This window comes from Canis lupus, chromosome 11 (assembly GCF_003254725.2).
Source record: "Canis lupus dingo isolate Sandy chromosome 11, ASM325472v2, whole genome shotgun sequence".
NCBI classification, from domain to species: Eukaryota; Metazoa; Chordata; class Mammalia; order Carnivora; family Canidae; genus Canis; species Canis lupus.
In genome coordinates this window covers 11,202,161-11,216,165 of record NC_064253.1, presented here as the reverse complement: position 1 = coordinate 11,216,165, position 14,005 = coordinate 11,202,161, and the positions used below count along the sequence as shown (strand labels likewise).

Below are 14,005 nucleotides of genomic sequence, written 5' to 3'. Positions count from 1 at the left end.
TCCCACTGAGTGCAGAGCCCAACTCTGGGCTGTCACTGATACCAAGATCAAGACCTGAGCAGAAGGCAGACACTAAACAGACTGAGCCACCCAGATGCCTGAAAAGTAACTTTTATAAAGATACTTGTGGTATGGCACTACATTAATACAGTAACACAGGCAAAATTTAAAAATGTACAGCATAATACTATGGGTATATATAACATAATAAACACTGGTATATATGTTACTAAGTCACAAAAAATGTGGAGAGAAAATTACACTGAAAGAGTATGAATTACTTCGGAGACAGAAGAAGGTGGATGGAACTAAGCATTATATAGCAAAATATTGACACTTGATAAATACAGGTAGATTACAGGACATTTGTTACATCATTTTATGTATGTTTGAACTACTTTATAGTTGACAAAATTAATTATGGTATAATTACTAATTAATTATTGTATTAATTATACATAGGGCTTCTTATTTGGCCATTTGGATGATAACCTAGTGTTGAATTATATTTTTTACTTCTGATCAGCAGTAATTTAAAAATTCTAGAATGTTTGTGATTATCTACAACTTAATCATTACTGAGCATATGCTGCCACCTAGCAAAACTTCCCAGAACAGTTTAACAACTGAACAGAAAACGGTTCTCTTCTTATGGAAAGACCTTGATTTACTATTTCAGTTATGAAATACAAGCTTTATAAATTCAAAAGCACATACATAGTTCTTGACATTCAAATCCTTTACAATATGTGGAGGCAAATCACTTTATTCTCTGGTACTTTAGTTTCTAACTTTACTATGTAGTAAGAAGTGGAAAGCAATTGTCTAATGGGCTTCTTGGTAATTTGCTATCACGTATAAAATAATGTCTGTTTCATATAAAGGCTCTTTGCCTTCTACAGAATTAAAGTACATGGTCAGATTGGTTCACTTCCTAGTTTTGATTTTGCGTTTCACTGCTGCCTAAAGAAACAGGTGACTGTAGCAAATCCAACTCTGATTTACAAATTCTTTACTCACTAGATACTAGGCATTGTTGTTTCCAACTGGGTGACCTTTCTCTAATTCTAACCCAAAGGGAGGGGTAAAAGAGTAAAGTTAGGAGATTTCCCTCCCTCGTGTGAACATTAAGTAACTCAAGTTGAGCTATCCATACTTTCATCTGCACAATGCTACTTGTTCATTATTACTTGCAAATAAGGTGGTATGCTTGAGGTTAGGAAATTGCTATAAATCAATTAAGTATTCCCACTTCGAAGTTCATGTAAAGCATTGGTCAAAATAAAACAATTCAATAAATAAACATAATGTGAAGTAAAAAGGGATTTTTTTTAAAAGAAAAGGTAAAATTAAAAAGGTAAGATTTTATATACTTAAAAAGAATAAAGGTTATTTTAAGAACTTAGAAGTAGTTTGTAAATGTCAGCTTTTCAATTTTATAAATGTCATTTTTTTGGAAAATTTTTGAAAAGAATAAAAATATTAAGGGTAGAAGACACTGAAAGCATAATAGATGCCTATGCAGGCAGGATTCTTATTTTCACAAAAGACATTTTGGGAAATAAATATGCTATTAATTAGATGGCCACATAACTATTTAAAGAAAAAGCCATAAGTAAAAAAATTATGTGCAGATAACAAGTACCAATATTCCAAAGATGATACCAGAGATTTATAAACATTTCAGAATCTGATGAAACCTACGGACTGCTTTCCTCCTAGAGGCACAGACACACACACACACCCCCAAACACCAACTTATACAATAATTTCAGGTAGTTATAGGATCCTTGAATTCCTATACCCCAGTTGAGGAGAGCTAATTTAAGTTACTAAGGATCATAAAAATGATGGCTCAAGTTTCTCACTGAACACATCAGTACTGAGAAAAAGCCTACAGACAGGTGGAGTAAAGAAATCTCTCACATTCACAGACAAATATACACTCAGCAACTCTTAGAAGTGCTAAAAAGTGTTATAGGAGAGTACAGAGAGGTAAAATGTAAGTCAAACCCAGCTGCCCTGAGAAAATAACACGTAGAAATATGAAATGGACTGAGGAGAAAAGGAGATTTGGGTAGACGGAAGAATATGTGCAAAGGAGGTGCAGAACTCTATGCTACCTCGCAGAGGAGGGCCAGTGAGGCTGAAGTGTGGGGGTGGTGAGGCGTTCCTGGGGGAGCAGTGGTATACAATAAAGGGTAGAGGAGATGGCCTTGTTTAGACTGGTCTTTACCAAAAGCAAAAGGAAACCATCCAATAGGCTGTAAACAAGGAAGCTGTGAGACTGGATTTCTCTTTTGAAGAGGGCACTCCAGCTGCACTATGGAGATCAGACTAGGGGGTAGGGAAGAAGTCAGGGAAGTAGTTGGAAGGCAGTTCTGGTGACAGATGTAACTTGGACTAGGATGGGACGGTAATGAAAAAGTAATGGGTAGGTTAAAATAGTGAATGTGAACTCTTCTGCAGATATATTTCTTCCCTCGAGAAGTTAATTATTTCTTTTACCAATGTTCTATGAGGCAGGTTCTCTTAATTACTATTTTACAGTGATGGCATTAGCCATTATCTGTCATATTTGCTATATGTTTTCTTCTAATTGGCTTTTTTTAAATTGGGGGATGCTTCTCAAGTTTTAGAAACAAATCTCTATTTGTCTTCCCCCTTTAGATACTTTCCTCCCATTCGTTTAAATTACAACACCTTCCATCATCTCCACTCTTGCTGGCCTTTCCCCCCACCTTCATATAAGAATGTATAAGATTTACCTTAACGTGGGATGTGTACGCCTATAATTTGTTACGTTCATCTAGTAGCCCAGCAAACCTTATCATAGAGCACGTACATTGTAGGTGGTAGACAAATACATAAAAACAGAGAAAGAGGTAGAAAGTGTTCCAAGAGTAGAAAGTCGTTGCATGAAGAAGAGACACCTGGCCCACTCTGAGGTGAATTAGTGAGAAATTCCTAAAGATCAAAATTTAACTGTTTTGAAGAGGCTTGGGAATTAGTTAAGTGCAAAAAGAAAACAGGGCAAGTGAAGACTGCTAAATGACTGCCATTAGCACTCTCTCAGCAATTTCAAAACCAAATAGGCAGCTCACTAGTGTTCCAAGGAATTCTCAAGGATAGTAATCCAATTAAACCATTTTATATGTCCTAGGCAAGCCAATGAGAAAAAGTCCACCAAACGTTTTCTGGAAGTAGAAGGTTAAGGTATGTTTACGAATACATGCTAAACATCTTCAGAATTTCACCCTTCATTGTAGTCTGTACCCCACTGCCAAGTGAAATCTGGATTTATTAACCTGCAGTAATATATTTTAGTTTCATTCCCTATTTAATCCCACAAGTTTTCATCAATGGAGAGGTCTCTAGCCCTATACCACCCAAGGGGGTTCCTTCTATCATCCCTCCTTGCCTTATTACCAGTCCTTCTGCCTGGAATGCCTTCTTCCCCTTCATCGAATCAGTGATTGTAACTCCAGTGTAAGATCCTTAAAGACAAAGAGGAGCAATCACTTCATTTTGCTTTCTTTGGCAACTTTTCCGCACTACCCGTTTTTCTGGATATTATTCTGTACCATCTGGAGGTGTTGCCTACCCTTCCCAACCTGAGTATATAGGTTGTGTGAAAACAGAAACCGTGTCTACATACAACTGTACGTAACGAACAGTAGTCGCGCTCATGGCAAACACTTAAGCAGCCACTGAATACAGAAGATAAAGAACTTCCTTTGCAGTGGCCGTGAGGTCTTCATTTGCGGGCTGCCCCGCAACTCTTTTTTAAAAACTTCGCGTAAGGGCAGCCCCGGTGGCTCAGCGGTTTAGCGCCGCCTTCAGCCCAGGGCGTGATCCTGGAGACCCGGGATCGAGTCCCACGTCGGGCTCCCTGCATGGGGCCTGCTTCTCCCTCTGCCTGTGTCTCCGCCTCTCTCTCTCTCTCTCTCTCTGTCTCTCATGAATAGATAAATAAATAAAATCTTAAAAAAATAAAAACTTCGCATAAATGGAACATGATAAATGGGACAGTAGCTGAAATAAGAAACGTGGTCCTGAGCGTACATCCTTATAAAAGACAGGATCGCACTGAAGAACAGCAAACTCTCCGTAAAAGCTAGACCTTTCAAGCCCTCCCCTTCACTTTCGGCATCCAAGAAGAGGCACGTAATGTGTAACGAGAGTTTATTAGCTGCTCGGCCCTTTGCGGAGACTTCCCATACTCCCATCTCATTTAAATCTCACATCCATCTTGCGAAGCAGGCGCTGTCGTAAGGTCCGTTTCCTCCCAAAGTCCTACAGATAAAGATTCGTGGGGCCCCCGAGCCAGAAGCAGGTCTCCAGTTTACCCCAGCCACCTAGGAACCGTGAGGGGGGGGGGGTACTGTGGCCAGGCTCCGAGCTCCGGGACACCGGCCTGGGCCCAGCCAGAAGCTCCCCCAGCCGCGCTCCCTACTGTCGCCCCCAAGAGACCACGAGCCCGTCAGAAAGACCCAGAGAAGCCATTCCGGGGCAGGGGGTCCTCAGGGCAGGCCCACGGGTTCCGCACGTCTCCGCGCCTACCTCGTTATTGAGGTTTAGAGTCCCCGGCTGAGCCATGGTAGATCTACTCGCGGCGGCCGGCACGTGAACTCCGTGAATCAAATCGCGGCTCCGACGCCACGCCCCTCTACGGCAGCCTTAGCGGCCCAAAACTCCCTCCTCTTCCTTTCGAGCCGACGCCTCAGCGACGCGGAGATTGATTCTCCTAGGGGAAGAACGGAAGTGACTGAGAACAACTTCCGGAGTGGAGTGCTACGCACCGGAACTCCGCGTTCCTATGGAAACTAGGCGCGGGCAGGTGGCCCAGAGGGCGCTCTGCAAGCTGTTGCCAAGTTTAGGAGTCTTTCAAGATGTTGATTTTATTATATTCCTTTGTAGACGTGGCTCGCTTTATAAGGACCATGTTTCTGTGTCCCAGTGGGGGGCGAAAGCCCATTTATGAAACGAACAGTTGAGTGACCAATTTTTGCTTTGAATTTTTATCTGGCGTTTGTTAAGATTCTTGGGCTTCTAACAAGCAGTCCTTATTAGATACAGCTTTTCCTGTCAAGGCTCACGTTATAGCTGAAGCACGAACATATATTTTTTTTTTCTGAACACTGTAATAAGGTTGGTTTATTTATTTATTTTTAAAGACTTTATTTATTTATTTATTTATTTATGAGAGACACCCTGAGAGAGAGAGAGAGAGAGGCAGAGACACAGGCAGAGGGAGAAGCAGGCTCCATGCAGGGAGCCCGATGCGGGACTCCATCGGGGTCTCCAGGATCACGCCTGAGCCAAAGGCAGACGCTCAACTGCTGAGCCACCCAGGCAACCCTATAATAAGGTTTAAATTTAGGTAATGAACGTTTAAATTTTAAAGGAAAATCAAAAAGAAAAAGTTGAACGTTTAAAGCAAAACGTTTAAGGCACATTTGTAACTGCCTATGGGAATGGCTGTTTTGAAGTATTAGCCTGTAGGCAGAGCAGACATTAAGGAGTAAATCTGAATTAGATCATCTTTTTTTTTAAATATATTTTTTAAATTTTTATTTATTTATGATAGTCACAGAGAGAGAGAGAGAGAGGCAGAGACATAGGCAGAGGGAGAAGCAGGCCCCATGCACCGGGAGCCTGAGGCGGGATTCGATCCCGGGTCTCCAGGATCGAGCCCTGGGCTAAAGGCAGGTGCTAAACCGCTGCACTACCCAGGGATCCTTGAATTAGATCATCTTTTAATTGATGGTTCACACCTGGTAGTATTGATCGTTAAAATGAATCAAAGGCCAGGGCTACAGCTCCCATGAATTATCTCCAGAATACTCACAGAAATGTAATGACATAGGAACTATTCTTATTTCACAGATATGGAAGCTGACTTCTGAGGAGCCAAGTGTCTCACCCATGGTTGCCCAGCTGGGGCCAACCACTGTCACAGGACTGCTGAACTGGTTACATAAATCTGCAGAGCCCAGTGCAGAGTGAAAATGCAAGACCCTTCATTCAAAAAGTAGGAAAAAGTTTTTCTTTTCTTTCATGGTGTCCCTTGACCTGTCATGTGTTTTTATTTGGTATTTAATGGGGTGTTCTCCAAAGCAGGGAAAATGGGTGGATCTAGTGCAGACCATCACAGGTGCCTGGGACCTGGAACCCCAGGACCTAAGGTGGATGCACTTTGGAACAAGATGGCAGCAGTTGCTGGGCAGAGACAAGAAAGTGGGAAGCCAGAGAACCCAGGGGAGGATGCAAGAGGCAGGACCAAAGATGACCCAAGACTGAACCCTTGAAATGGATTTCGTTGTCCCACTGGACTTCATGTACAAAACTCAAATTCACAGATAAAATTAAGAATTTCACCACTAATGAAAGAACATTTAAGCTAGGCCTACTTATGAGCCTCTAGTCCAAAAAGACGACCATGCCCAGAGCCCATGCTCCTAAGTCATGATTCTGTACTCCAGTTGCATTAACTCAGACTTATATTTGGGTTGGTATGCTTTTAATTTAATGTGTTATTTAGGTACAAATGTATTAATAGTTGACTTCCTATTTGAATAATGTTGCGCAAAGGTAGTTTTGCCAGGAACACACCATATTCTGGATTGTAATTGTCTTCTTAATCATTTACTTCTTCTTAAAGCTGAAATGAGCTCCCGGAATGTAATGGTTTCTTCAACCCAAGTAGGTAGTAGGCACTCCATACATAAAGACATAGAAAAGAGAACCTTAAGGGTAAGTGTAGAGCTTTATGGAAAACAAGTCTTCTAATTTTGGAGAAAGGTGTTATGATTTCATGATACTTCAGGAAATGTGTTCTTAATATGAAGTTTGCCTGTGGCTCTTAAAGGCCCTATAGTGGTTTCCCCAGGCCACCTCTCTTGTCCAAAACCTCATTTCTCTAGCCAGCACAGTGTTCTCAGGCTCAGTGTTTGTTTTTCTTCCTTTTCTTAGCCCAGGTTCTCCTTCCCCCCTCCAAATCTGCTCTCTCAATGGCTACTTTTCAAGACAGGGTTAAGTGCTATTCATCTTTTTTTTTTTTTAATATTTTACGTATTTATTCATGAGACAGAGAGAGAGAGAGAGAGGCAGAGAGACACAGGCAGAGGGAGAAGCAGGCTCCATGGAGGGAACCTGATGTGGCACTCAATCCTGGGTCTCCAGGATCAGGCCCTGGGCTAAAGGTGGTGCTAAACCACTGAGCCACCCGGGGCTGTCCAGCTATTCATCTTTTTAAAGAATGCTTTCCATCGCTTCCAACAGAAGGTAATTTTTATCAGCATATTGTTTTTATATTATTTATAGTTGTTTAATTTGAAGTTTTTTCCGTAAATATTGTTCTTTTAGGGGTCCTCGGGTGACTCACATAACATAGTGGGTGGCTCACATAACAGAAGTTATTTTCTGTTACATATTTCTGGAGGGTAGAAGTCCAAGATCAAGGTGCCATCAGGCTTGCTTCTGGTGAAGGCTGCTGCCTTCATGTGTCCACAGATGGCCTTTACAATGTACTTACCCGGAGAAAGACTTCTCTGGTTGGTGTCATTCTCCCTCTCTCTCTCTCAGGTGTCTTTTGCTTTTAAGAATACTGAGTCTGTTGGGTTCAGACCCTACCTTTATGACTTCATTTCATCTTAATTATCTCCCTAAAGCTCTATCTCCAAATATCATCACATTGGGGGTTTTAGCTTCAATATATGACTTGGAGGGAGGGGACCCACAATTCAGATTACTTTCTTTGAGAAAAGAAAATTATCTCAAAAGTAATCTTTTCCTTATCTAACATGCCTGATGACTGTCTATCATTAGATATTAGATGTCATTGATATTAGGACATTTTGCTGAGTGAAGTAAGCCAGACACAGAAGGACAAGTACTACATTAAACACTTACATTATGAATCTAAAGCAGCCAAACTCATAGAAGGAAGGAGTAGAATGATGGTTGTCAGGTGCTAGAGTGAGAAAAAAATGGGGAAGTATAGTCAAAGTGGACAGAGTTTTAGGTATAAGATGAATAAGTCCAAGAGATCTACTGTACAGAATACTGCCTATAGTTAACACTACCCTATACTTAAAAATTTGCTAAAAGGATCTTAAGTGTTTTTATCCTCAACAAACAAGGAAGCAATAAAGAGGGCAGGAAAAAACTTTTGGAAGTAATGAATATAATGGCACAGACTGTGGTTTGGCTTCATGGAATATCTTTACCTCCAAAGTTACTAGGCTAAGTATATTAATTGTGTGTAGCTTTTTGTATATCGATCTTACCTCAGTGAAGTGCCTTTTTTTTTTTTTTTTTTTTAAAAAAAAGAAGGTTATGGGCTGGTACTAACAAGGTGATTGTAGTGCTTTCACCTTTCTCTTACTTAAATGAGTGGGTGAAAGAAAAGTTTTGGGGAATCCTTTCATTTTTAAAGCATGTGGTGTCTTTTTTTAATCTTTAGTACTTGAACAGTTATTAGCATTTCACTCACAACAGAGTGCAGCACAACTGAATGTCTCAATATCAACTGAGATACCACTGCGTTAAGTTTTTTTTTCTCCTCTGCACTTTCAGTTCTCTATCCCTGGATGGCAGTGTTGTTCTCCAAATTCCACATTACATTTGAAATTTGGAATGTTAAAGCAATCTAAGTAAATGGCTTATGATATATTTTTCAAATTTGAAAATAGTTGGATCTTTTAGATTTTGTATTTCTTCAATTCCTAAGATTAATCTGTCAGTTTTTAATTTTTGATTTGGGGTGAATTAGTAAACAGTAATCAACCCTCTAGGTGAACTACTAATGAATTTATTTAAGATGCGGTTTTATGTGTGTGTATGTGTATGTATGTATGTATATAGATACGTAACATGCTGGAGAATGTAACTGTTAATGTATAGAAGACAGGTACTTGGTAAGTCACTAGACTAATATGTTTATTAAATTAATCTTCTAACATTATTTTTTGCCTAAATTTCATTTGAATTTTTATGGAATATATTGAATAGATTTGTTATAGTATCCCTAGGAAATCTAAAGAAAAGTTTCTATTCTAGGAATGTTAGTTATTAAAATTTTGAAAATGTTTTATAGCCAAGTTTTACAAAATCTAAAGGAATGGAGCTGACACTTAGTTACCAATGTAGTATTTTGGCTAAGAGCTTTGGCTCTGGAGTCAGACAATCTGATAAATTTAATTTCACCTCTTTTTTTTATTTTATTTTATTTTATTTTATTTTATTTTTATTTTTTTTTTAATTTCACCTCTTAATAGCTATGTGGCCTTGGGCAAATTATGTAAGCTCTCTGTGACAACTTTTCTTTATAAAAATTGGGATGATAATCAACCTCATAGGATTGTTGTGATGATTAAACAAAAACACAGTGTAGGTTCTAATGAATATTTACCTCTCAATGATTTAAACTGCTATTATTTTCCATTACCTCATTTATTTTGACAGTAACTTTGTGAGATAGGCATAGTATATAAGAGGGAATCGTATCTTAGGAATAACAAATATGCCTGAGGTAATAAGAGGGCAGTCCAAGTCTCTTGATGTAAAATCACTGGTGGCGGTTTTATAACAACTTTATGAATATATAAATTACATTAATAACTTATGACTGCCATGCAATTCTTTCCTATTCACCTAATTATTTATTGATTATTTGGTAATTAATGAATACATTTTATAAACTACAAATCCCTTCATGTATATGATTTGTTTCTTTTAATTTTTTGCCAGTTAACCCAAGATAAGCTCAAGATTATGCAACAAAGCCTATAATAATTTAAGTCCAGAAAATATTATTAAAGCCCAGTATATTCATTTTCAATATATGTTTGATTCAGTTTTAATCAACATTTTTGAGCATCTATTTTGCAAAGTATTTTTTTTTTAAGATTTTATTTATTTATTCATGAGAGACATACACAGAGAGAGAGAGAGAGAGAGAGAGAGAGAGGCAGAGACACAGGCAGAGGGAGAAGCAGGCCCCATGCAGGGAGCCCAATGCGGGACTTGATCCCAGGACTCCAGGATCACACCCTGGGCCAAAGGCAGGCACTAAAACGCTGAGCCACCCAGGGATTCCCCAACAAAGTTTTTTTTTTTTAAGATTTTATTTATTTATTCATGAGAGACCCACCCACACAGAGGCAGAGACATAGGCAGAGGGAGAAGCAGGCTCCATGCAGGAAGCCTGATGTGGGACTTGATCCTGGTACTACAGGGTCACACCCTGAGCCAAAGGCAGATGCTCAACCTCTGGGCCACCCAGGCGTCCCTATTTTGCAAAGTATCGTACGGTTTTCAGTAGGAGATAAATTATTAAGACATTGACCAGTCCATGTTCACCATGGACTCACAGAGTAATGACTTTAATAATTTTAACACTAAGGCCAACTATATTAAATGCCATAGAAAGAATATCATAGAGAAGGGAAAGAACAATTTGATTAGAAGACTTCCTAGAGGAGATAGGCTTTGAATTCTATTTTGAAACAAGGCTGACACTTAAATAGGCAGTAGAGAATTGGGAGAAAATTCTCAGCAAAGGAAATTCGTCCTATAAAAGCAAGGTAATAAAAGACATTGTATTTCATAAAGCAATATAAAGGATTTTTCATACATTATTGTAGTTTTTAAAAACCTTGTTAGAGGGATCCCTGGGTGGCGCAGCAGTTTAGCGCCTGCCTTTGGCCCAGGGCGCGATCCTGGAGACCCGGGATCGAATCCCATGTCGGGCTCCTGGTGCATGGAGCCTGCTTCTCCCTCTGCCTATGTCTCTGCCTCTCTCTCTCTCTCTCTCTCTCTCTCTCTGTGACTATCATAAATAAATAAAAAATTTAAAAAAATTAAAAAAAAACCTTGTTAGACATAGAAGTTAAAAGCTTTTAAATTTCTTAAGTATATTTCCCACTGACACATTCGTAAAATGGTAGTTCTCTTAAGTTACTAAAATTTTTAAAAAGTGAAGCAAAATCTTTTAAGAATCAAACATTATGAATCTTAATAGACGGGGGGAAATGGGTCTCAAAATATCTGAGGATTTATACACTTAAAGTTTTGCTGCAGTTATATTTAAACAATAAGATGGAAATTTGGGACAGAATAAAGTGAATAATGTAAAAGCCTGCTCAGAGAAAACATTTTAAAATGATCATGACCACCAAGGAGCAAGAGATTTGTAGCAAATACTTTGGGTCACTTGTCTATTGAGGCCAAGAAAGAGATAAGGTAATATAGCCTGGGGAGTTATATTTAGGTGATCATTTAGCTTCTCTTTGAAGGAATTTTACACTCTTTTACTGGTAAGGATCAGGGTTAGAGAAACATGCTCTGTTATTTTCCCCAACTCATAGTCAAGATGTTGAAGGTGCTATCTCTGCTTCTTCACTTTTCAGCTATTCCCAAATGCACTGCTCTTTGAATCCCTGTTACCACTCCACTGAAACTATGTTTGTCCAAGTCACCAGTGACCTCCCAGGTACTCGTCTATACTTTAGGATGTTCAGGGTAGGAGGATTGACTCACCTAATTGTGTTGGCTGTGCCAGTGACCTCCTTCCTCTTTTGTCTCCTCACATTTCTCATTGTCTATGCTAGAACCCTTGCCAGATAGATTTGCTACGTAGTGCGGCTTCATACCAGACTTTTTATATCTGTACTTAGCTCTATGGATACTACTGATTCAACAGTAATTACTGATTCACTGTTGATCATGCAGCCCAAATGCTGATCGTCTGGGGTTGAGAACTGCTCTATGTTCATGTCTGTCACAACTGCTTGACAGCACAGGAAGTTATCAAGCAAGCCAGGTTATGGGCAAGGTCCCCTCTGGTTGCAAGAAATGAGAGAGGGGGCAAGGATTTTTCTATAGAGAATTTAAAATCGGTTACAGTTCTGAATAAAAGTCAATCTGCCTCTGTTATCACCATGCATTTAGAAATTCTAGGAAAAAAAATGACGATAAAATTCTCAACAAACAAAAATTTTGTCTGCTTAAGTTCCAAAGAATTACCTCAGTTTTACTACTAGGTTGAAAAAATATAGATGTAAGCTTCAAAATTAGCATTTTTAGCTTTCATAAACTTTGTATTTTATATGAAAGTAAGTTGGAGAATTGCCAGTTACATGATTGGCCTAGAATACACATAGATTCAGAGACACCTATTCAATAGTAATTTTTTGATTGTTTGGAATCAGTTGACCTCACTTTTCAACACAATTGATTTCCAGCTCTGTGATAGTATATATTCCTGCACTTAACAACTATTCAAAGTAAATAAGGATAGCTACATGTGATTTTTGTAGTTATTTTTTTTCTAGTATGAAGTTTTAGATGAGGCTTATCAGATAAAAAATTCACAGACAGAATCATCCTTGAGCATTGTACAGTGAAACACTAAGCTTTAAAATCATTTCTCAAAGGAAGGCATATATGGGCAGACCGGTGGCTCAGCAGTTTAGTATGGCCTTCAGCCCAGGGCCTGATCCTGGGGACCCGGGATCAAGTCCCACGTCAGGCTCCCTGCATGGAGCCTGCTTCTTCCTCTGCCTGTGTTTCTGCCTCTCCCTCTCTGTCTGTCTCATGAATAAATAAATAAATAAAAAAGGAAGGCATATAGGAAATGTGGAAAAGATATTAACTATGCAACATCAACAACAAGAAAAATAGAAAAATGGACATTCACGTAGGAAAAAAAGAATCAAATTTCAAAGAAGAATGCCGAAAGAAATAACAGAAGAGTTATTTACCAGTATTACATTATTTACCAGTATTACATTGCTACTAAAAAAAGCCCAAAATAGCAATAGGTGAATGCCTCAGTGGTTTTCACTAAGGATGGATACTTATTCTAAAGCAGTGGATTAAATAATACCCATTTGGCTATCATTCAGCCATTTTCTCTGATTTTTTAAAAAAGATTTATTTATTTATTTTACATAGAGAAAGCAGGGAGAGGGACAGAGAGAAAGGGAGAGAGAATCCCAAGCAGTCTCTGAGTGAGGAACCTGAGGCAGGGCTTCATCCCAGAACTCTGAGATCAGGACCTAAACTGAAACCAGGAGTCAGATGCTTAACTGCCTGAGCCACCCAGGTGCCCCCATTTTCTTTGAGTTTTGCAGAAGGAAAAATAATGTGTAGTTGTAACCAGTATTAGAGAAATTTATGATGAATTTTAATGTGAAAATATTGTAGTGGAAAATATTGTAGTGTAATATTTTTGACTGAAACCACTGGCATACATCCTGGAAAAACAAAGACAGGCATAGCATTACCACTTCTAGAAATTATTATGAATGGGAATTGCTGCCATATATTTTCTAAGGTTTAAGACTTTTATCACTAGTTTCATATATGTTGCTTCATTGTGAAAGAGACATGATTAAAATTAATTAGAAGCATTCTTGAGCTGTAAGTGAAGAGAAATTGACAAATCTGGCTGTTTTATCTAGTGAACATGAATATATGAAGATCAAATTTTTATGAAGTTTTTCACAAATATGCAGAAGTTCAGGCTTGAAAACAAAAATAGTAATGTTATCATTGAATGTTCTTACCAATATCTAGTAATGTTTTCCCCTTTGTAATACATTAATATAATTAAAAAGTATTATTATTTTAGTTGATGAATGAGTATAATTCTGACATGAATATTGATTAGTATTTTAATTTACATTAATGAATAGATGAAAGTGAAAACCATGACAATATATGCTGAAACTTCATTTGTTCATAAAGGAGAAGAGCACTTCTTTGCGGAATTGGATTTGGTTTTTGAATACTGGAAGAACGTTGTGCTATGCACAATGAATGAGTGTAGACACAGCAGACTTTTAACGTGCATTATTTTCTCCTTCTTTATCATAAACTTAGAGTCAATTAATAAAAGAATTCATCAAGCGCTGATCTGTGGTATTTGCTGTTATTCAGTGTTACTTCCACTATTACCTTTTTTCAAGCTACTAAGGAGCTATCACTGAGTGGGGCG

The 14,005-nt window shown here is 38.5% G+C and overlaps 1 protein-coding gene and 1 long non-coding RNA gene across 7 annotated transcripts in view; one reads left to right on the top strand and one right to left on the bottom strand.

Annotated features, from left to right (window-relative positions):
* The window catches only part of SRFBP1 (serum response factor binding protein 1), a 64,398-nt gene extending 56,769 nt beyond the window's left edge, over positions 1-7,629 (bottom strand). For 2 of the 5 annotated variants that reach the window (XM_025432296.3, XM_025432299.3), the window contains exons 1-2: positions 7,538-7,629; positions 4,564-4,747 (exon numbers count right to left, since the gene is read on the bottom strand). In XM_025432296.3, coding sequence (XP_025288081.1) covers positions 4,564-4,599 — 36 coding nt within the window. In that variant the 5' untranslated portion in view covers positions 4,600-4,747; positions 7,538-7,629. Of the gene's footprint in view, positions 1-3,421; positions 3,498-4,563; positions 4,748-7,537 lie in introns of all 5 variants that reach the window. The other 3 variants (XM_035697327.2, XM_025432297.3, XM_035697326.2) reach the window with 3 other exon arrangements.
* Positions 4,827-14,005, top strand: part of LOC125756035 (uncharacterized) — a 71,942-nt gene continuing 62,763 nt past the window's right edge. For both annotated transcript variants that reach the window (XR_007413916.1, XR_007413915.1), the window contains exons 1-2: positions 4,827-5,151; positions 5,890-6,034. This is a non-coding gene — a long non-coding RNA (uncharacterized LOC125756035). The remainder of the gene's footprint in view (positions 5,152-5,889; positions 6,035-14,005) is intronic.